Source organism: Strix uralensis, chromosome 2 (genome assembly GCF_047716275.1).
Source record: "Strix uralensis isolate ZFMK-TIS-50842 chromosome 2, bStrUra1, whole genome shotgun sequence".
Lineage (NCBI taxonomy): Eukaryota > Metazoa > Chordata > Aves > Strigiformes > Strigidae > Strix > Strix uralensis.
In genome coordinates, this window is record NC_133973.1 from 111,449,627 (window position 1) to 111,471,849 (window position 22,223).

Genomic DNA, 22,223 nt, shown 5'->3' on the forward strand with positions numbered 1-22,223 from the left:
TAGGTTAAAACAAAAAAATGCCAGAAACAAATCTTGCCAGGCACATTCAGACTAATGTAAAAATCCTTCCAAGTTGCATACATTCACTGAGTATTTATTTAATGTTTATTTTTATTGTATTTTTTCATGAGCTTTCAGGCTTCACAGGTTTGAAATAAAAACTTAGCAAATCCAATGCATTCTTCAAGACTTAAATCTACTTTCAGAATAAATCTGGAGTGATTTGATAGGAAGTAGAATACAGCCCATATACTGAGATGCTTCCACTACTCAAACAGTCCATTCAAACAAAAATATATTTAAGATATATTCTTAAGAACTTTGGCAAAATATTGCTGCTTGTAAAAGCAATACTGTTAAAGAACACTCCTTATTTTTCAGACAGGTACTATTTTATTTGACCTTGTAAAACTGAGACTAAAGCATTCATAGAAAACTAAACTGGCAGATTTTGAAATGCACTGTGCATTATGTACCTATATATATACTGTAACCTGCACTACTGACCCTTATTTTTCTTGAGAGCTTTATGAATTTTTCATTCGCTACCACACAAGAAACATGGAAAAACACTGAAAACATTACTATCTTGGTAAATCATGTTATCTCTTTCAGACATAAAATGGTAAGAAGCACAACAAATACTTCATGATACAGAAGAATCCTTGCAATCTACATATTTTATAAGTCTTACAAGCCAATCTGTGTTTTCCTCCACTTCACAGCATAGATGCAAGAACAGATGTTAGAGAGAGATTTCCTAATAGGTCACTAATGTCTACCACTCTTGATGCCCTAGATTGACAGGTATATAATGAAATACCACAAACAAGCATTTGGCAAGAAAAAAACTTAATGCAAAGTCCAGCCAAGCGACTGAAGGTGTTTCAATGGATCGTAGCCCTAGCGCATTTGATGCTGTAATTATCCCAGTACAGGTGATTTCTTGTTTTTTTGACTAATTCAGAATTAACTTCATTCTCCAAGGCACTGGGTGTTTCTTGGGAACTGGTGAGCATCTTGGGTTTTATCAACATAATTTAATGATGAATTAATTTAAAATCATAGAGTAACTTTATACAAAACCAACTCATTTGTGTGGGCATATGTGTGTCTGTGTGTACACGTCTATACAGCAACTATCTATATGTACCGTACAAATAGTATCTCTTCACACACCGTAGATACCTTTACTCATGCAGACACTTTTTATACAGGAACACAAAATTCACTTCAAGTCAAACCGAAGGTAGTATTTTCTATTTACTTTTAGTACTCTAGAACTGTTTTGCCTGGTGGGGAGAAGGGAAGAGAATTGCACTTGTTTCTGAATTTAATTTTCAAAATGACAAAGACTAATATTAACAATATCAGGCACTCTGTGATATATGCTTCCACACAGATCTGTCAATAATATTTTCAGAAAAGTAATTTCCATTTTTCTTTTTCCAAATAATTATCAAGGTTAATTTAATTTTAATTTTTGAAAGAATTCTGTGCTGAAATAAGAGTGTGAATTGTATTTGGCAGCAATACTAAACAAAAACCAGATCTTCCTCTCCCACCCTTTATAGTGATCCTTTAAATTATACTTCTGTTCTCTCACTGGCACACTGAAATGAATTATTAAATTTTTTTTTCAGTGTAGCCCAATTCTAATTTACAAGTTTACTTTCATGTTGTCCGGTCTTGGCAAATTCTGATTGTTTGGCTGTAAATTCTGCACATATAAACTTTGCTGGTTCTGCCTCTCAGTTCAGGTAGATTTATGATAGTAATAGAGGAAGAGAAAGAGAAGCAGAATATGATAATAAACCAGCATGAGTTTTTCAGATTATGAGGAATGGACACTTAAAACACAACTGTCAAAACTAACTATTATTTTACAGCTGAAGATGTCCCGGTAAATACTCACTTGCATATTTTACACACCCATAATTTTAAAACATTTGAGTTAATGCCAAGTCCTTCTGTAACCAGAACAAATGCAGAATCAAAACCTTGATATTCAGGGAATATTGAATATTTTTGCTGGCTTGCATTTACAAGACAACCTCCTCTCCCCCACCCTGTGGACAGTAATGTTATCCTTTTCTTTAAAAATACCATTTGTAAAACTGACAACTCTTAGGAGCGTTAAAGAAACTGAACAATGTTTCTGAAAAAGTACCCATAATATTCAACTACTGCACTGAGACTATAGTTTGCATAACACCACAGCTGTGCATAGCTACAACTGCTATTCCTCTCTGGAGCTCACAACACTTAAAAAGGACAGAAAAACCTTGTCAAAACTTAACACAGAAGATAAACATAAGCATACAGAGATAAAGTGACTGGCCCAAGGGTATTCCTAATGCTGCCTCCCATCAGATCACTTGACACAAAATGAAAAGCAGGTACAGAACAGATCTGTGAATGATAATGTAATACATTGATTTGTTTACAAGAGAACTCTAGCTGTATCTGAAATTAATCTGAAAACTGGTAAGTGTACACTGCAGTTTTTCTTGAACTGTAAATCACCAAACTTTAGATTTATTTAATGGTCTTAAACATTTCATTTGAATTAATCAATTCCTTTTCTCCCATCAGATCTTGAGTATTGTGTGCAAAGTGCTACACCACTCCCTGAGACACACATTCTAGTCAATTTAATACAAATTTTAATAAAATAAAGTTTATTCTCATTTCACCTTCAACTGTCCTTTGTGCAGAAACAATATAACCTTGGAATTCAGTGGCTGCCAAATTTAACGCTTTCAGAACAGCAAAGTGGCAATTATATTAGTTTTTACTTTCTTAATAAGGTGTTGCAGAAAAGCTATTTAGTGAGCTGATTTGAGATTTCCCACTGTTTTTAATACACATAAAATGAGATTTGTACTCCAGACACTTCAGGGAGTATCTGTTGGGATATGATCATGTATTGCAGAAAGAGAAAATGGGTCTTAGACTATTGTTTGATAATCATAGGTCAGAACAAGGAAAGAAAAAATATCTGCAAACTTGCTGGCAATTCAAAATTTAAAATGAGTTGATCTCACACATCCTAATTTATGCAATCAAGCAAAACACAACTTAACAGCACTTAATATTGGCCATTTCACAATATTATAAAGAGATATTATATATTATATAAATTCACTTATAAGTTTACGTACATTTTGGTTAAGAAATCAATATATCAAATCATCTGATCTTGTGAATGGTACTAATCTTAGACACAATGAACAATATCCTCAATGTATTTTGCTCCAATGAAATAAATGATTGGGTTCCAATTTTTATGCTTAAAGGCAGACTGTACATTCACAAGGACACTGGGATGCTCTTCTGCAACCTGGAGGATCAGTCCTTAGTGTCAGCTTCCTGTGGAATTAAGAGTTCAATACATCTGCTTTGCTCATTATGCAGTCTACTGAAGTATTTGTGGTTTATTTCTTAATTCTGGTCAAAAGAAATACAAATCTGTCATTAAATAATTTGAGCAATCTGTTTCTTTAGGTGCAAGAACTATTTTTAGTGGTCAAAGGCAATGCCTCCATCAGCAGGCAGTGTAACTCAACAGGAGCAGAGCTGCAGAGCAGAAGACTTGGTCGTAGAATAGAATAGGATATTTTTTTTCAGTTGGAAGGGACCTACAATGATCACTCAGTCCAACTGCCTGAGCACTTCAGGGCTGACCAAAAGTTAAAGAATGTTGTTAAGGGCATTGTCCAAATGCCTCTTAAACACTGACAGGCTTGGGGCATTGACCACCTCTCTAGGAAGCCTGTTTCAGTGTTTGATCACCTTCTCAGTACAGAAATGCTTCCTAATGTCACATCTGAACCTCCCCTGATACAGCTTTGTACCATTTCCATGTGTCCTATCACTGGATACCAGGGAGAAGAGATCAGTGCCACCTTTCTCTTGAGGAGCCCATGCTGAAACCGTGACCACTGCAGGGTTTTCCCATCAGGTTGGCTCCAGCGTGTGCTGCAGACCCCAACAGTGGCTGAGCTCTGCTAGCTGCACCCCTGGAACACACTGCTTCTGTGACTTAGAAGCCAGTTCACACACTCCACATACTGCTCGGCAGTGTGAATGAAAGCATGGCAAATGGGGACAATCGGCAGATTCATTTCAGAAGCACAGCCCTAATCTAAGGCAAAATGCTTCAGTTGACTCATCTAAAACATTACAGAAGTGAAGGGTTTGTTTGCTCTTTGACATACCTTTGTAAAAAGGCTAAGCCATGAAGCAGTTTATTTTAACATACTTTTTCTCTAAAAAAGTTCTTTAGAAATGCAGGTAAAATCACCAAGGAAGGTATTAATGGTCCATCTCATTTGCAAACTTCCTTTTTACTGAGAGAGATGTCTGGTGACTACAAAACACAAGAAACATAAAAGCATGAGCGCTTTTACTTTGAATCATGAAGGGAAGAAAGAAATTCCTAAAACCAGACTGCATTGCAGATAGTAAGACAATGTTTTTATTCTTATGTGAAGTGGCCCTGTTTTATTCATCTTCACTGATTACTGACATAATCAGTTATTTTTTCTAAACTACGTATTATCTGACTTTCTCTATGTTTTTATTACTTTTTTTTACATATTCAGTTTTTTTATTACTAATTCCCATAATCCTGGTGTGTTTTGTTCCTCTTGTGTACCACATTCAGGTTTTTCTACAATCCATTTTCCCCTGTGCATGGGGACTGGGTCCAATGAAGAGCGAAAATCTGTAGCCATTTGAGAAATATGCTCCACAGCAATAGTCATCCAACTCTGCCTTTCCTGAAAGTTTATTTCATTTTTTCATCCAAGTAAACACAGGAATCCTTTATGTGCTCTCCCGCCTATGCAGCCAGCATGCTCAACAGCCCCCAAACACCATCTTCTTCAGAGTAAACGTGATTGACAGCCCTTTGATGGGTAGCATAAGCAGCTTGAAATGTTATTGTTTTGTATGAGTGGTGTGAGAGAGTGCTCTTTTATTTGCATCCACAGCTGTTAAGTAGCATCAATAACTTCAGGACTTTTGATAAGTTAGATTAAGATTATTGATTTCCATTTTATTATTGTATGTTTGGAGGAAAGAACTGCTGTAGTTTAAACACAAGCAATGACTCAACTAGTCTGGAGGCTTTGATACAGTCGGTTATTTAATCAGGATACTCAAGGGACTGAAAGATAGGCACAGAAATGGATTTTCTCCACAGGTCACTACTTTATTAATTTAACAATGGAGAAGGGGCAACCTTAAGCTCCTTCCCCTCACAGGAGGTATCTCATTGGATCCAGTGTGCAATTAAATGGCTCCCCAGCAGACGACCAATAGCTCAGAGCTGACCTTCAGCCTCCTCCCAGAGTCAGTCCACCCCTGAACTTCTTCCTCATTCCTCTGTGAAAGGAAATAGTACTACGAAAGGAGTAAGAATGTGAAAAGTAAGCTCTCCCATTCTCTTTACAGGCATGAATCACATGGGTGACAGAGAGCACTGCCTTTTAACTTTCACACTTACCTCATTAAGCTACTAATTGTGATGCCTAGTTCTTCCCTCTTTCACCTTTATATTTCTCCCATTCTTGTCCCTGGTAGTCCAATACATTGTGTCTCATGACACAAAAATATTTTAAACACTCTGCCAGCTTAAGCAAGCATTTGGTTAATACACTGCAAATGGGAAATAAATTCAATACCTCTCACAAACAGAAACAGAGAAGCTGAAGCAAAAATACCATAAAGATGGATATCCTGCAGCCCAGGCAGGTTTAGCTGAGAGTGACCCTTACCCTTTCAGGCATACTCTCATGTGAGGTTCCTGTGTGCCTGAGCACAAATACTTCCTTTTCCCCTCCAGCAGCCCATTCCCCTGAAAATCACAGAAAACTTACTACACTGAAAAGGGCTGATGTCAAAAAGTGAAATGCTCCCCTCCCTAACTATACCAGAAGGAAAAAAAAACAATTTTCTATAGTTTTTCTCTTTCTTGTATACTTCCAACTCTGCCTGGAACAAAGGAGTTTACCACTGATATAGTGAAATTCTCTCACTAAATTACACTAAAAACTACAGCAAACACTGTTATGCTCTAAAGCAAATAGCTTTAACTCCCAATTTCTCTGACAAGGTCTATGTTGTTATAGGGGCTCCTCGGGCCATGCTGCTCAGTTCATCACTTTCTTTTTATAGTTGCGATAATTTTTAAAACTGTGGGTTTTGCTCACAGCCCATGGCAATTTTGCTGCCTTTTCTTCCCTGCTGTTTGCCTGTATACAAGGCAGATAGGGAGCATCCCTTTGCTTGTAAAGTCAAAGCCGTGCAAAACTCTAAACATAGGCTGGAACTGAAAAAAGTAATATATTTATTTATAGTTTGTTTACAATTACATTCAAAATTTTATTTTTCAGAATAGAATAGGGAATAGAATAGAATAGAATAGAATAGAATAGAATAGAATAGAATAGAATAGAATAGAATAGAATAGAATAATTTCAGTTGGAAGGGACTTACAACAATCTAGTCCAACTGTCTGACCACTTCAGGGCTGTCCAAAAGTTAAAGCATGTTGTTAAGGGCATTGTCCAAATGCCTCTTAAACACTGACAGGCTTGGGGCATCGACCACCTCTCTAGGAAGCCTGATACAGTGTTTGATCACCCTCTCAGTAAAGAAATGGTTCCTAATGTCCAGTCTAAACCTCCCTTGGTGCAGCTTTGAACCATTCCCATGTGTCCTGTCCCTGGACACCAGGGAGAAGAGATCACCACCTCCCTCTCCAATTTCCCTCCTCAGGAAGCTGTAAGGAGCAATGAGGTCGCCCCTCATATAAAGAACATTTTATTATTCTCATTTCATGCCATTATCTTTTTCAGTTGTTCATTTGTAATAATTCCTGTCCCATACAGATTGGTAACATTTACTGAAACTCTTGTGTGTTCATTGATGTCATGCCAAATGAAATCATTGCTCTGTCATCATTCTCCCAAATCTGTATTAAGTTTATAAAAGAAAATGCTGCTTTCTTTGATCATTAAATTACTGAGTACAACACATTAGAAAATATTTTACTGCTAAATTGCTTTTGTGAGAGATGCAATAGCATCATAAAGTAATTCATTAAATATGTAACTTCATGCCATAAATAGTTAAGGTTTTGAAACCTGGGCAATCAGGATTTTTTATTTGTAGATGACTGATAATTGCCCTGAAATAATTTTCCTATTGTTACGTAATGGACAATGTCAGAAACAAGGATTTCTCTCGATCTGACAAGAAATTTTGTCTTTTCTGAAGACATTCAATCTTGTTTTTTTTTTTAAAACAGTAATTTTTGTTCTTGTTTTTAAATGATAAGTCTTTAAGGTGACTGACTGAAATAATTTATCACCTAAACTCTACCTATATAAGGAAACACTTCCATATCCTCTTTTCATTATTCAGACACCAACACTTACAGTTACATTCAAAAGGCTACATGGACAAATGCTCTGTGTGATTTGTTGGGTGAGAGGCCAATCTAGATGATCTTTCCCATCTGGTGTTTAGGTCTATGGAACAAGCTTGTCTTTGACATCTTGATTCTGCAATGCAAATTACTAAAATGTACACCTGCAACACAGAATTTCTCTGTTGATACCACTCCTTTGTATTACTCCTTTATGTGATGGTAATCAAAGCATCACAATATGCAGAATTGCAGATGTGTCCTGGCTAGTATTTGCAAACCAAACCAAACCAGTTCTGTTGCCTCAATGTTGTACCTCCTGTTGTATAAAGCCTGTTACTAAGACAGAGTCCTCACTCTTAGGTGTTAGCAAGATCTTGCTCAGAATATCATCTTCTATTCTGGCCAAACTGTTTCTTTCTTCTTGAGTTTGTGTCGTCAGGTTCAAGTTCCAAAATCTTGAAGCTATCCTTGCCTGCATCTTTCTGTTTTCTTTTTTTTTTTTTTTTTTTTTTTATTTTAAATCTACTATTACAGTCTTAGATTTGTCACACCTCTTATTTCTTGACACCCCTACTCAGGAGTTTTTGCTTTTAAGCCAAGCGTTTCCTTTCCTCTCCCTTATGTCATCCTTTAACTAATTTATTTTTCTCTTTTGCATATGAAATACAAGCCAGGATGCTGAAATCTTCATTTTTGTTTTTAGATCTTTGGGATGGAATTTTTTTTTCTTGGAAGCAGAGCAAACTTTTGACACAAACTTTCTTTTCTGAAAAGGCTCCTATGATTCCAAGTGCATTATCTCCAACAATGAAAGTTATTTCAAGGCTTTTCTAAAGCAGAGATAAATTTGTTACATTTCCTTGAATAAGAACTGAACTATCCTCTGAATTTTTCAATGTAGCTTCTTTTCTGACTGGAACCACTACAGATTTTCAAAGTCTACAAAAGAGGAAGTGAAGGAATAAAAAAATTACATGAAAACTGTCATTAGCATCCTTTAGTTGGCAGTCACTAAAATTTAGAGTAATTTTAAAAAAACACTGCTGCTGTCTGGGATGCTAAAATTGTTTCCACATGTGAAAAGCAGTGAGTAACAGCCAGAAAGCCTGAAGTTCCAGTTGTGCTAGGCTAAAAATTGCCAGTAGTATTTTTCAAAACACCATCAACTGCATTTAGAAACCTGCTAAACTTCACAAGTCAAAAGTACAAAATAAAGTCTTTTTTGTTTAAAATGCCTAACTAGATTACAATATCTCAATGAATTCACTAATGAAAAAAGTGAATTCATTGAAAAGTCCCAAAGGTCAAGACTAAAAAATCCCATAAAGCTCTGGGAAGGCTGCAAACATCATTTCTCTGCATTAACAACCATACCAAGAGCTCTCTATTCCTATGAATCCTTCACTTCTTCTACAAGGCTCCCAAGAACTGGCTTCCTAACCCTTTCCCTTCCTCCTCCTCTCCATCAAGAGCTCCAAATGTTCTTTCTGTCCTTTTCGCCTCTGTTGTTCACCTGGCTTCTCATGCTCCCATTGCACCTTGGCATCTCCCTCCCCCAAGAAGACAGGAGCTGTCTAAATGCTCATCTTCTCATGCAATTCCATTTCGCCTCCATCCCTCATTTGTATTTCTTTTCTTCAGACATGAAGAGAAGCTTCTCACCCTGACCTGTTCAGTTAAACACTACAGCACATGTAGGGCTTTATTCTGGGCAAAAATTGAAGGCACTTTTGGTTTTCCTATTATATAAAAAAAATTCAAACTCACATGTCACTGATCCATCACCAGAATACTGAGCTGAAAGCAGAAGCTAGTGATTTTGTGGCAGTGAAGACAGTGGTATTATTATACCTTTATATTCCTACAATAATAAGCTCCAGATATTGTCCAGGAGTAGAAATGTTACAAAACAGAGAAGGTACTTGTGAAAAATCTCTTGTTAATCTTCCTCTCCGTTGAGGCCGAAGAAAGAAGAAACTTCTACTGTTCATGAACATCTCCTGGGGAAAGAGACATGGAGCAACCTCTAGTCTGGACAAAACAGCAAAACTGAGCATCTGTCTTTATTCCATGGCATGGTCTGCAAAGCAGAAGCAGTCAACCTGACCTCCACTCACAGCTCTCAACAGGCCAATGCATCAAGCGAAAAAAATGGGGAAGAGAATATTTCTGAAGGACCCTTGACTTTCAAGCTGTGTGACCAAATGGCTCATGACTTCTGCTAGCCAGGTAAGGTCACAAAAGCAGAAAGAGCCTGGTTTTGTTGGTACCTGCACAGCTGCCAGAAGAAAAGGAAAAAATAACCAGGATGAGAATAAAATACAAGCACCCTAGACGTGTTAAGTGCTTTGGGGAGTAATTGGGAGTGGAGCCAAGGAAGTAGCACTGGGCTACTTCTCATGGTTTTCAGGGAAGCTGATGTCATTGGAATAGTGCACTGCCTCTTACACATAGCAAAATTTTACTCCGTACTGTAGGAAGGGAGAATTTGTTGGGGACCACATCAAGTTTAATACTATTTATTACCTCCCCTTGTCTTTGGTTTTGTTTAAGACACCATATATGTTTTTAATTGTAATTTTTAGGAGCGGAGAGGCCTTTAAGCATAGGCATCCTATCCATAAAAATGCAATAGTAATATCAGCAGGAGGTTTCATTGAAACTTTGAAACTTCATCCACTCTTTTCTAATTAATTTTTTTTCATTGTGACTAAGAGCTTTGACAGTGAATGCTTACAGCTGGTTTTAACTATGCTTTTTATTTTAAAAGCTAAATTGTGAGCTTTAAAAATTCACAGTTAAACTTTTTAAAATCAACAATAAATGTATGTGAAGTTCCTGCATGACAAGTTTATTTCGGGAGGGAATGATTTTTTAAAGAACAAAAATTCTTAAATTCCACCACCTCTTTCATTATTTTTCTGTCCATCAACTGAATTTATCGATTTTTTAAGAAAAATGTCTCAAGTTATTTCCTTACTTTTCTTCCACTTCAATTACACTTCCCTCCTCAATACTGTTCTCTTGCTCATGAATTTACATTGTATTCTGTAAAACTACTACACATTTATACATTTTGTGTAACATTCTGACAAAATTGGCAATATAAGAAATAAAAAAGGGAATGTGCATATTTAGGACAGTATTTAATTTCTGTGACTTGGCGTAAATTAAATGCAACTGGGTTTGGTTGTAGAAAGTGTAGTAAACTCTAACTCTGGATAGCAATCTATACATGGCAGGTGCTCAGGACATCTACTGACTGCATTTTTTTCAAACTATTGACTTTAGCAAAGGACCAACCCCTCAGACAGAGGGACTTAAACAGTGAAGAGCTCCGAAGAGCTAAATTGACTGTCTTGAAAAATTTCCACCCATAATGTAGCAATTAACCATTAATTTGTCAAAAATTAAAAATTTATAAAGATAATCCTGAATTAAAACAAAAAAGATGCAAAGACTTATGATGGAAGTTAGTGTAACCATGAGGCACAGACTTAACATAGTTAGTGACAAAGTACTTGCATTCATATGATGCTTACAGCTATTACTATAACAGAATGTAGCAGAATAAAAGATATAGATTTAAAAGTCCCAATTTTTCTATCTGCCCATAGTGTACATTCTCCCTAGCAGTGCATTTTTACAGTATTTGCCTATTCTAGCTTGAAATGACCCATTTAATGAGGCTTCTACAATTTCTCTTTTGAGATTTGAACAGTCATATTACAGCCTATAGACCTTAGGAAACTTCTGCCATTAAACCTGAACTTGATCCTGTAACTGTTAGTTAATCTGACATCACACCAATTAATATCCCTATCTCAGTTGGCATGAGCTACTCTCTATATTCCTGCTTTTCTGCTACACACCCCTTTTCACTCTGTCCTCTCATCAATAGGATGTTCTTCTCTGAACATTTCTGGTACACCAGCATAGGGACAAACACACCATGCTCATGAGGAAGTTCAACCAAAACATGAGAGAAAAGGGATCTATTAGCAACTGTTCATACCCCATGACAATTTGGCCAGTAGTTGACAAGAATTCAGATGATCATAAACAGATAGTCTTTTGAACTACTGGGACACTGATATCTTTTGATGTACAAGTAAATAAATGAAGGTATAGGATCGAGTCTAGAGAATATCACTGTCATGGAAAACATTATTAATAGCTCAACTAATGAGTAATCTTTACTGACAGAAGGATAACGTACACATTTCAGAAAGCCATTACACAGAACACACACATCATATTTAGTTCTACTTATTTTACAATTAAGAACTTCCCCTACCAGAAGAAAATGAGGAAAACGGGGAAGCAAACAACAGAACAGTCCTTCTGAAAGCTTGCAGTAATAAAAGAGGAAAGGGTACTTAATCATTAAAGAATGCATTTTAGCTGTGACTTTTTTTCTTCTGGTTTATTACTGAAATAAAACATGATCACTGAAGAAATTTTTTAATGCTTGGAAAGCAGAACAGACTCAGTAAATCAAAGTATCTAGCAGGCGTATTTTGTTCTTGTTTTATAAATATAAAACTATATAAAATTAAAAGTGTGACTTCATGTTCTACTTCTGCTTTGTCAAAAAAAAATAGCAAAACTCAATGAGTAAAATCTTGTTAATGAAATAAAATGCATTAGATTAAGAATGTGGTAATATAACACTAGTGGTTCTTTTTTTTATCTGAATGGAAAGTAAATGCTGGCTTATCTCTTTGCTCTCAGTTTCATCTTTCTATCACAAATCTTCTGCCTTGTTCCCACCTTAAGAAGGTGCTCTGAGATTTGAAAAACACATACTCTTCACTACAAACTGCGGTTATGATGAGGCTCCAACCATCTGTCAGCCTTCAATTTATCCACTGCAGGACACAAGAACTACCTCAGAGAACAGGCAAACCTTCAAAACTAAGAGCTGAAATAGGACTGACAGGGAAGTAGGTAAAACATACATACTGAAAGGTGTTGCATATAGTATTCATGAAGCTTCAGTGTATATTAGAATTTCAGTTTTGGAAACAGGTTATACTGTTATATTTAAAATAAATGTTCTCAGTTATTTTCAGGGTTTAGCTTATAAAGAAATAATTCTGTTTGGATTATTTCCCAGAACGCATACTTCAAAACTTCACTTTGTTCTTGACATAAATTGAAAACAATAATATAGATATACTGTACACAGGCTTCAAAATGGCATTAAAGAGGCACATTATCAATATGTTTAAAACATTTAGAAAGCTCAGTTTTCCCTCTTTCTAAGTGAATGACTACATACTTAGACCGAGTAATATCTGTTCCAATAAACTGCTGTGTGTGAAATGTTTTGAATAATAGTTAATTTATGCTGAGGTAATGACACCATAGTCTAACTGAAATCTGTGCTAATAGGAAAAAAGAAGCCCCTTCCAGCTATTTCTGTTACAATCAGCTGCAGTAATTTTCACCCCATATCCCTCTGTCTCTCTCACATAAAATACTACTTCAAGTGTATGTTAAAATTGTTGCTAATTTTAAAAATCAGTAATTGGTACCTGTCATCCATATGGAGAAAAACAAAATAACCAGACAATAAAGAAGAAATTTTCATGTGCAAGACCTATATTTTATATATTTCTGCAATAAAAGAGAGCAATTGTGGTTAATGATGTTCTTTTTATATCAGCAAAACATTAAACTCAATTTGGGTAAGACTCCAGGATGTTCTGACAAAAATGGATATGAAATTTCTAATGTAGATGAGAACTGGCCAAATAATTTATTCCAAATAGTATTCAAGGTAGATTAAGACATTTTTCTGGGCTATGAGTTATTTACAAACTCACCCTAGTATTCCTTTGATGAATGAATTACCTGAAATATTTATCAAATGGGTTGGTTGATGTCTCATCTGCTAAAGAAGTTATCAGCAGTTCTTCAGTTTGAATGGTTGGTGATGTACAGAGTGGCAGTGCTTAGCTCTGTCTGGATGCTGAGGTTTTTAATCACAAGTACAATGAATAATAAACAAATCTCAAACCTTCTAATATGTCATTTTGGACCAAAAAACCACCTGTATGCCACTTTTTTCTTTTACTTCCAGGGACTGTGTATTTTCTTGACTATGAAAGGATTCTGAATCCCCATAAACATATAACAGCAGAATCCAGGAATGGTTGTGAACTCAGATCAGCACAGATTCACTAAAATACTGATTACCTGATCATCTCTAATACATTAATTAATTGGAGATATCATGATCAATCATTAATCTAACTGTAGATAATTGTTTTAAGCAATGGTAGAAGGATGTTATTGATTTGGAATCCTATGGATCAGATCATGATTTCTGAGTTCTTGTCATAAATGGCTTGTGTTACGTAGGGTAAGTACTCCCAAAAAGTTATTTCATAGTACAATTGGATGCACAGATAAAATGCTTCAGTTATTCTGCAGTAAACACCTTCTCAAAGCCCTTTCCCCTGAACAAGAAACAAGAGCACACATTAATTTCAAAATAAAAGCCTAAGAATTGGGGAATCACTGGATGGTAAGTGACCTCATGCAATTTACACTAATTCCTTATTGAATATCTGATTTAAGGTGTCTCCTCCTGTATTCAGTGTCTTCTGCAGGAATCTTTACCTACAGAAATAAATATCTTGCCCTCTAAAAATCCCTGTGTTTTTCTTCTTGATCTATAGAGAGCTGTCATAACAAAGTGACAGCAAGTAAAAACTCTTCCTTTCCCATTTGCAGAAGAGGATACTGAGCTTTGAAACTCATTGGAAAGACATAAAAATTATTATATCCAAAAATGCTCCCAGAGTGAAACATAAAAATCCATTTAGTTTTCTGCTGATAATCTCTTAATGCATACAAAACAGACTCACAGACCAGAAATACTATAAAATAACCAAGATGTTTTTCCTCAGAATGGTATACATTCAGAAAAAATTCCCTGTTTTGTATGTCTGGGAAACACAGTGTTTGTGAGTGAAGGAGATGTAGACTTTCTGACAAAAATCAACAGGATGCAAATACACATTTCTTGGAGAAGAACAGAGCTCTTAGCATATAAGAAAATAATTTCCACTTCAGTGACAGCTTTTACTTGAATAACTGTTCTTGCTATACAGATTCCTTCAGTTAACTTTGAAAAAAGTAGATATTGATGCTACTTGCAGCTTCCTACTTATTTCACCACTATCCATATTCATGCCTATGCAGGACTGCTCCTAGAAAGGAAGCAAAGGCTAGCCCTTGTATGGAGGCAATTAAGCACAACTGAACATGTAAGTGGCCAGTGCTGCGGGTACAATTCAATCAAGCAGATCCATAGGGGTGGTTTTGATATTTTTGTCACATCAAAGAAACAGTGTCCAGAAGAAAAAGATCTAACAAAAATGAAATCAGAATAAATAAGAATAACTCCAAACGAAAACAAGAACAAGCACATGGTTGCAAGGGCTGATATTACTTTGAAAGCATTATATAGTGCTATTAGAATAGTGTGTTAATTTTTTCCTCATAAATTTGCCAGGTTCAGCCACCAGGGAAAGGCTAGCATTCCAGCTCCCTTTGTTAAAGATGTATCTATCTTGCTGAGTCTTGACAGCCCTATCATGTCAGCCCTCTGTAGTAGCAAAGAGTGTTTCAGCAAGGAGGGGGGAAAAAAGGAAAGGGGGAAAAAAAAGAAGTGAAAACTGATGTGATCTACTCTGCTTCCTGTGGGCATATTTCACTATAGCAGATCCAGAGGGATGCTTTGTTATTCCTGTCAGATCAAAGAAAGAGATAACAGAAGAAAATATAAGAGGAAAAATAAAACCCAGAAATGAGGGTAACTGAAAAGCACTGCAAGTCTACCACATCATTATGACTTTTCAAATTATTTAAATATGCTAAATATCAAGTCACCACCAAAGAAATAAATATTGCATAGGCCATATGCTCTGTTAGCTGCCAGCAAAACTGTCCTACTAGGATTAGTTTACGGGCGCAGCAACTGCCTGTCAAACACTCACAATTTTAATCATTTTTCAATTTGCTGTGAGTTGCAAGTATGCTCAGGTATTTTGACAGGTGGCTGCTCGGAACAAATATCTGAGCCCAATAGCTTCACACCGTCTGACTTTCCTACACACTTGCAATTCCTTTTGGATTGGGGGGATGCAAGCATTTGGTGAAGATGCAGCAGTCACAGGAAAGTCTGTACTGCACTGCTAAGCTGTATTTGCAACTCACACAGAACACAAGTATGACACAAAGTTAGTCTAAAGTCTAGTGCAAACCAATAGCTGTGTAATATAATGTTCCACTTGATTTTTCAAAACATTTCTAATCACAAACAAGCTGAAGGTCTAAAAAAAAAAAAAAGTAAATAGAGATCTGGCTATGATTTTAAACAAATAAACAGAAAACATGAAATAGTACTTTTCTGCACACTAGATGTGCTTTCAGTACTACATGTGCACTAACTGCCCACTTAATTAGTTTGTATTTAATCTACAAGATAGTACTGAAAATAATTTTAGCTCTTCTGTTGCATTTTCTAATGACCAGTATAACTGCGCTGTTCCCTTTCAGCCACAACATTTTGTGTCATACAGGAACAAGTTCCTAACTTGAAAAAAACCCAACTCTATGGATTTTTGAGTGTCCAGATTCCAGGTGTTTGGGAAAAATGAGGCTCCTAAAATCTATAGACACTTGGGGAGAAACCAAGGGAGGATCTATATTTTCCTAAAGAAGTGAACCAATAACATCAAAGCACCATAAATAAATCACACTTCCGATATTGTTCTTTAGCATTCTCAGCATCAACCCCCTGAAGTCAGCAAAATCTGTCCAGTGGAAAGGATTTGGATTATGATGTAAACTAACAGTAAAGACAATTCCAAATAACATCTAATGTCCAATATAACTACTGTTTACATATTAAAAAGAGATACAGGCTTTGTACCAGGGATGTTCTGTCATGTTTCTCCACAGGAGAAGACTGTCATGGTAAAGTTCATTATCAATTACTGCTTTACAAGTACAAGATGAGTTAAGCTGTCATAATTTTCTCAGCCAGAGATCCTGTGCTGTCAAAGAATGTCAATTTTTAATCTGACAAAAGGAAGAAAATTATCTGTTATTCTGACCTCTAATTTCTTGACATTTTAATGCTGTAATTGCTGTGGTTAGTGCTGCAACCATGATTTCACCTGTCAAGTAAGAATGAATCAATACCCTTAAGCTATTCTTCAAGTTTTAGCTTTCACCTCACTGCTTTTACTTTAAAAAAGGAAAAATCTACAAATAGAATACAAAAGGTTGCAATAAAAAAAACTAACAGAAGAATAATTTGGGGCTTGAAAAATGTTTGTTACACATTTTTTTCTTATTATTACAAAATGAAAACGACTTTGCCATGTGCAGAATAGGAGAGACCATTAGAACTGATAGAACTGGAGAATTTCCTAATTTCTAATCATAAAATATCTAAAACAAAATTTAATTTTATACGTTCTGTGGAGCATTTAAGTCAGCACTTTCATGTTGCCCTCATCACTACTTGAAAGAAATTATAGTGATCAAGTATTTTTTGTGGTATCAGAAAATTACAAAGTTGCTTGAAATATCAAAATCAGTATGTTTAAATGAAACAAGTATATTTTACTCATCCAGTGCAGATCTTAAGTTGCCGAAGAGTTATTACAGGGGCAGACATATGTGATTTCGTAGACTTTAGTAAACTAAAACTTAATGCTATCCCAGCATTCTGGTTTCACCCACTGTGAATTTGCAAAATAGAAAATTAAGAAAGCAAGTCGGATGGAGAGTCTTCTACTAAATAGGTCCAAACAGAACAAAAGCACAGGTTGTCCATTTTCCCAGTGTTAAACAGTAGAGAGTTCTTAGAGGGCTCCCCCCTGCATGTGAGAAAGATTGCAAGGAATGGCAGGGATGAGTTATCCCATCATTGAATATATTTTTGCTCCAGCTAGAAGGCTACTGAAGTGACTCCTTTACCATTCTTCACAGAAAACCAAGAACAACATATTCCTCTGTGGTTAAGTGAGGTGCTCAAGCAAATGGTGAAAGTGAAAGGGCCAAGGTATAGCACGAACAGGTCATGGGGATCTGCCTTTACAAATGATGTCTTTCAATCAGCTCAGACCTAAATGGCAGGTTTTTTTTAATTTGGAGCCTTATTTCACCAGACAGGTTCTGCTGGGACTCAGCTCAGTATGAAATTAGTTACAGCCACAGTTTGAGGAGGCCACTGCCGTGTTTGAGCCCATTGGTCTGATAATGGTCACTGCCAATAAGGTTGTATTATTGGCCTATTTTACAGTCATTTATGGAGAACATTCACCGTCTTCTGTGTGACAGAACAAAAATGTTTCAGTTTATTTAGAAACTAATAGTGAGAGATGCATTTTCCTGGATAACTGCAAAGCTCAATTAATTTTAAATTGCAGTGTTTCTAAGTTAAGATGCCAGACACCACCACCTGCTGCTGTGGAACATACTAAACAATAGTTATCAGTATTTTTAAAGGTGCTAGTGTTCCCATCCTTATATTTCTGTATTTATAAGTGGTCTTCAGAGGCTTTTAAAAGATCTTTTTGATTTTAATTTATTTTCTGGAATATCTAGTAAAAGCCAGAATAAAGTAAAAAAAACCAACAACACAACAACAAAACAATGTATATAGAACATATATACTTGTAACAGAAACATGACATCCAAATACCTGATCTACTAGATCATCAAGATGTAAGATGCTTTATTACTGGCCAGAGAAGGTCTGCTAGTTTAATAAATAGAGCTCAGGGAAACAGAATAAGGCTCTAAATCTGTCTATATTTACACATGTATTGTAATTTCTAATTAAAAATTAATAAAAAATATTTTTAACCTTTTTATAACAAACCACAAATGACCAATGTCTGAGATCTCTTGGAGGAGAAAGCATTCTATTTTTAAATGCATGCATATAACTTTATGTGTCTATATATAACAAAAATTAGGAGGATTCGTTTTTCTAAATATTTTGCCTTCTCATTGCTAACAATGACATTTATTTACTCGTCTAATTTGTGGCAATGAAGATAAAATTGTGCTTTTAGAAGTTTACACAGCATAAATAGCCTAAGAGGTTTATATGTTATTGACTGACAGGACATAGGTTAGATGTACGAGTGAACAAAAACATCTCCATGAATTTCTTGAAATTTCTGATGACAAGTTATGCATGTAAGTAGAGCCACAGGAGAGCTGAGGAGTCTCATCATGTCATAAGATGTTAAATAAGGTGCACAGACAGACAGATAGACCTCAATCCTACAAGCTGCCCTGTGGGAGTAGACCCTTAAAGTCAAGACATAGGAGTCTGCCCATGCAAATCAGGACCTTAAACCATGCAAATCCCTTGTATTCATGGTGCTTGACACCTGTTTTACACTTTAAAAAGCATTGCTCCTTCATATCTCCAGTTTTGTACTTTACTGACTCTTCTCAAACTCAAAGTTTTAAACCCAGAAAACCATTATGTAGATGTTAACATTAAAAATTTGAGGCAGTGCAATCAAAGGAATTCTGCCCATTCTTAAAACTAAGCAAATACTAACTGTTTACTAAATACAAGCTTTGCAGTGCATGGTGTGAAAATCCAGCTCTAGGAAGCTAGAGGTCCCAATGTTTTTTCAATTCTGCTCCTCAAAAAGCACCAAATGTAACAAGATGCAACAACACACTTCTAAAAAATATGCCAAAACCCAATATATAGCTGAATACGAACGCTTTCTAGAATCTATTTCTTTCAGAAATCTGTAGATTTCTAACTTCAAGATCGGAAAACAAACAAACAAACAAAAACTCAGCGCCTGGCAATGTATAAATTATTACTGTTTTGCATACAGCAGATGGCAGCTATCTGGGGGAATGGAAGATTGTGTGTACAGCTTCATCACAGCGGTACTCATCTAGCAGCTGTTGCTTCTTTACACTTTTCACCAAATTTCAATTGTTTTAGCCAACAAATAGATGATATTAGAAAATGATCATTCAAATTAATATTCTAACTAAAGACAAATACAGACACTGGAAGGAAACATTTATCAGGATAGCTAGCACATTTTTTTTAAAAATTTACTGATGAATTTAAAACATTCACTTGTATATATGTGCATGTATATATATTTCACACATACGTATATACAAACATAAATACTTGTATGAACAAATACCATTTTTTATTTTGGTAAGAGTTTGATTATACTTTACATGATTATGTGCAAAAGTAATCTGAATATTTGCTACTGTCACTCTAGAAAATATATTCTTTTTCAGATGCATATTTTCATCAACATTATCTGACTGAAAAGTTTACATTTTTTCCCTATGACTATGATGCAGTTTTTTCTTTCAGCTTTTCAGTTCTACTAAGTGAACTTAATAAAAGTAAATCAGAAAAAGTAGCAGAATATATATTACATTATAATTTCCCACATCATAACTGATCATTCATCTATGAGTAACTTCAAGCAAACAAAATACTTTGGGACATCTGTTTCATTGCTAGTTTATTAATCGTTGCTTCTGAAGTCACCTAGGGCCCAAGTTCTGAATCAAGTCACACACAACAATTTTCTCCAGCAATGAAAGATGGAAAAAATACCATTTCTTGTGAGATGACAGCACTTTTTAGAACGAAATGGCAGTAAACACCTACCTCCCTGAGGACAGGATCAGTGATACTGTCCAGGTTCACAGAGCCTTCATATGTTAGGTAGTGGAAAACATTGAGTGCACGCACTGCTTCTGGTCCTCGTTGCTTGTAGCCAAATATAAGGTCAATCCACTGATGAAGTTGACATGATACAAACTCGCTTTCCAGGGCCTGCAAGTGAAATTCAGAGATAGGAAGTAAATTCCATCTTGCAATTTCATGCTTAAATTATGTCCTACCTTTTCTTATTAACTGAGGAAACATAATGGGTATCATTACACTTCCTGTTCAGGCTTATTTGAAATATTTTAAATCCTTCAAATATTAAAAAACAGAACTAATTATATTGAGAGACACACTAAAAAGATATTCCTCTTTCCTTCAGCTTTATATCATGCTAATTTTCTTCTCAGCTACTGGGTTTCTCCCAGCTGCAAGGGTTTTAACTATTAATTTTTGGGCTTGTCAAATAAGTTAGGTAATTTGTCAAGAAGAACTTATGAAAATGAGAAAACAATTTCAAAAACCCAATCTTCTAACTTATTTTCCAACTAGTTCTAATTAGTCTTAAATTTAAAATGGAAACTTGAGGATTAAAAAGCTGTATTGGCAAAATAAGGTTCTGAACTCTATGTGTAAATTGTGACTGATTTCTCAAAGGAGAGAAGTATTTTTCACACTCATTTTTGACATTAGGTTGGTTCACCAGAGAAAACACAGGCTGTGACTAGCCAGTTTAAAAATGGGTTCAAGGTTTGCTATTCCTTTGCTCAGCATATGGAAAGAGATTAATTCTAGAGGGAGGAAATGATAGTATCACCCTTGAGCTTGATCCAACCAATGTGCCTTTATCAGACATGATTGGCATCCTCAGTAGATATCATTGCCTGAAATGAAGCTTTCAAAAGCTGAAGACATTACACAGTTTCTCCTTACCCCTCTACCAGACTACCTGTCTTAGTTTCCCATAAGCCTGTACCTGGACACACAAATCATTCTCCTATAAAGACTCATCACGTATTTAAGATGGCATCCTGGCCCACTCATTCCTTCTTTCCTAATGTTACCTTTGAAGAAGAACTGTGATAAACAGGAACTGGTATTAAAATAAAGATTCATGGTTCATTGACCAAATTTTTATACATGTCCTTGCCCAAACTCCATCACAGTCTTCATTTTGTACAGTGTCATGCTCCTAGTTCCCTTTGATCATAACAAGTGCAGTTCATTTCCCAGATCTGGAAACTAACTTCCGATTAGAAAAAAAAAAAAAAAAAAAAGTTACAGAATCACAGAATGGCGGAGCTTGGAAGGGGCCTCTGTAATTAACAGGTTCAACCTCTCTGCTCAAGCAGAGCCACCGAAAGCAGGCTGCCCAGGACTGTACCCAGACAGCTTTTGAATATCTCCAAGGTTGGAGACTCCACAACTTCTCTGGGCAACCTGTGCCAGTGCTTGGTCACCCTCATAGTAAAGAAGTGTTTCCTCATGTCCAGAGGGAACCTCCCATGTTTCAGTTTGTGCCCATTGCCTCATGGCCTGTCACTGGGCACCACTGAAAAAAGCCTGGCTCACTCTGAAAAAAAATACCAGCCTTAATACTATTTATTATGTTAACATCTGTGTCAAGCTTACTACTACTCACTGCATACAGGCAGAGCTGGCAGCAACACTCTATATTACAGTATCTAATACTTCTAATTCTCAAAGATTGTTGCTTTTCTGTTTTCTTCCCCTGAGAAATCCTAATTCCTCCATTGTTTCTAGCACTACACTTTCCAGAATAAACACTTTCCAGCTAGGACAGAGTTTCATGCCTGCCCCAGGAAAGTTCAAATTTTACAGGGGGATAAACTTTGGAAAAAATGTATTTTTATTTTATTCAGCCACATCGTGAGACTGCTTCAGAAATAGTCATCGGACATGGTAGTACTGTGCCATGCACTGCCCACCGGCAGCAGCCCCCTGCCCACCACCCCACACACAGGAATAGCCACAGACAGGGCAAGACACATGGGTCTGTCTCCCTGAGTAATCATGCCGTCGTTCCTCAGACATTATCCCTGTAATGCC

At 36.1% G+C, this 22,223-nt stretch overlaps 1 protein-coding gene across 12 annotated transcripts in view; it reads right to left on the bottom strand.

Annotated features, from left to right (window-relative positions):
- NBEA (neurobeachin) overlaps positions 1–22,223 on the bottom strand; it is a 514,855-nt gene that overhangs the window by 28,638 nt on the left and 463,994 nt on the right. For all 12 annotated transcript variants that reach the window (XM_074859829.1, XM_074859824.1, XM_074859821.1 and 9 more), the window contains one exon: positions 20,154–20,321. In XM_074859829.1, coding sequence (XP_074715930.1) covers positions 20,154–20,321 — 168 coding nt within the window. The remainder of the gene's footprint in view (positions 1–20,153; positions 20,322–22,223) is intronic.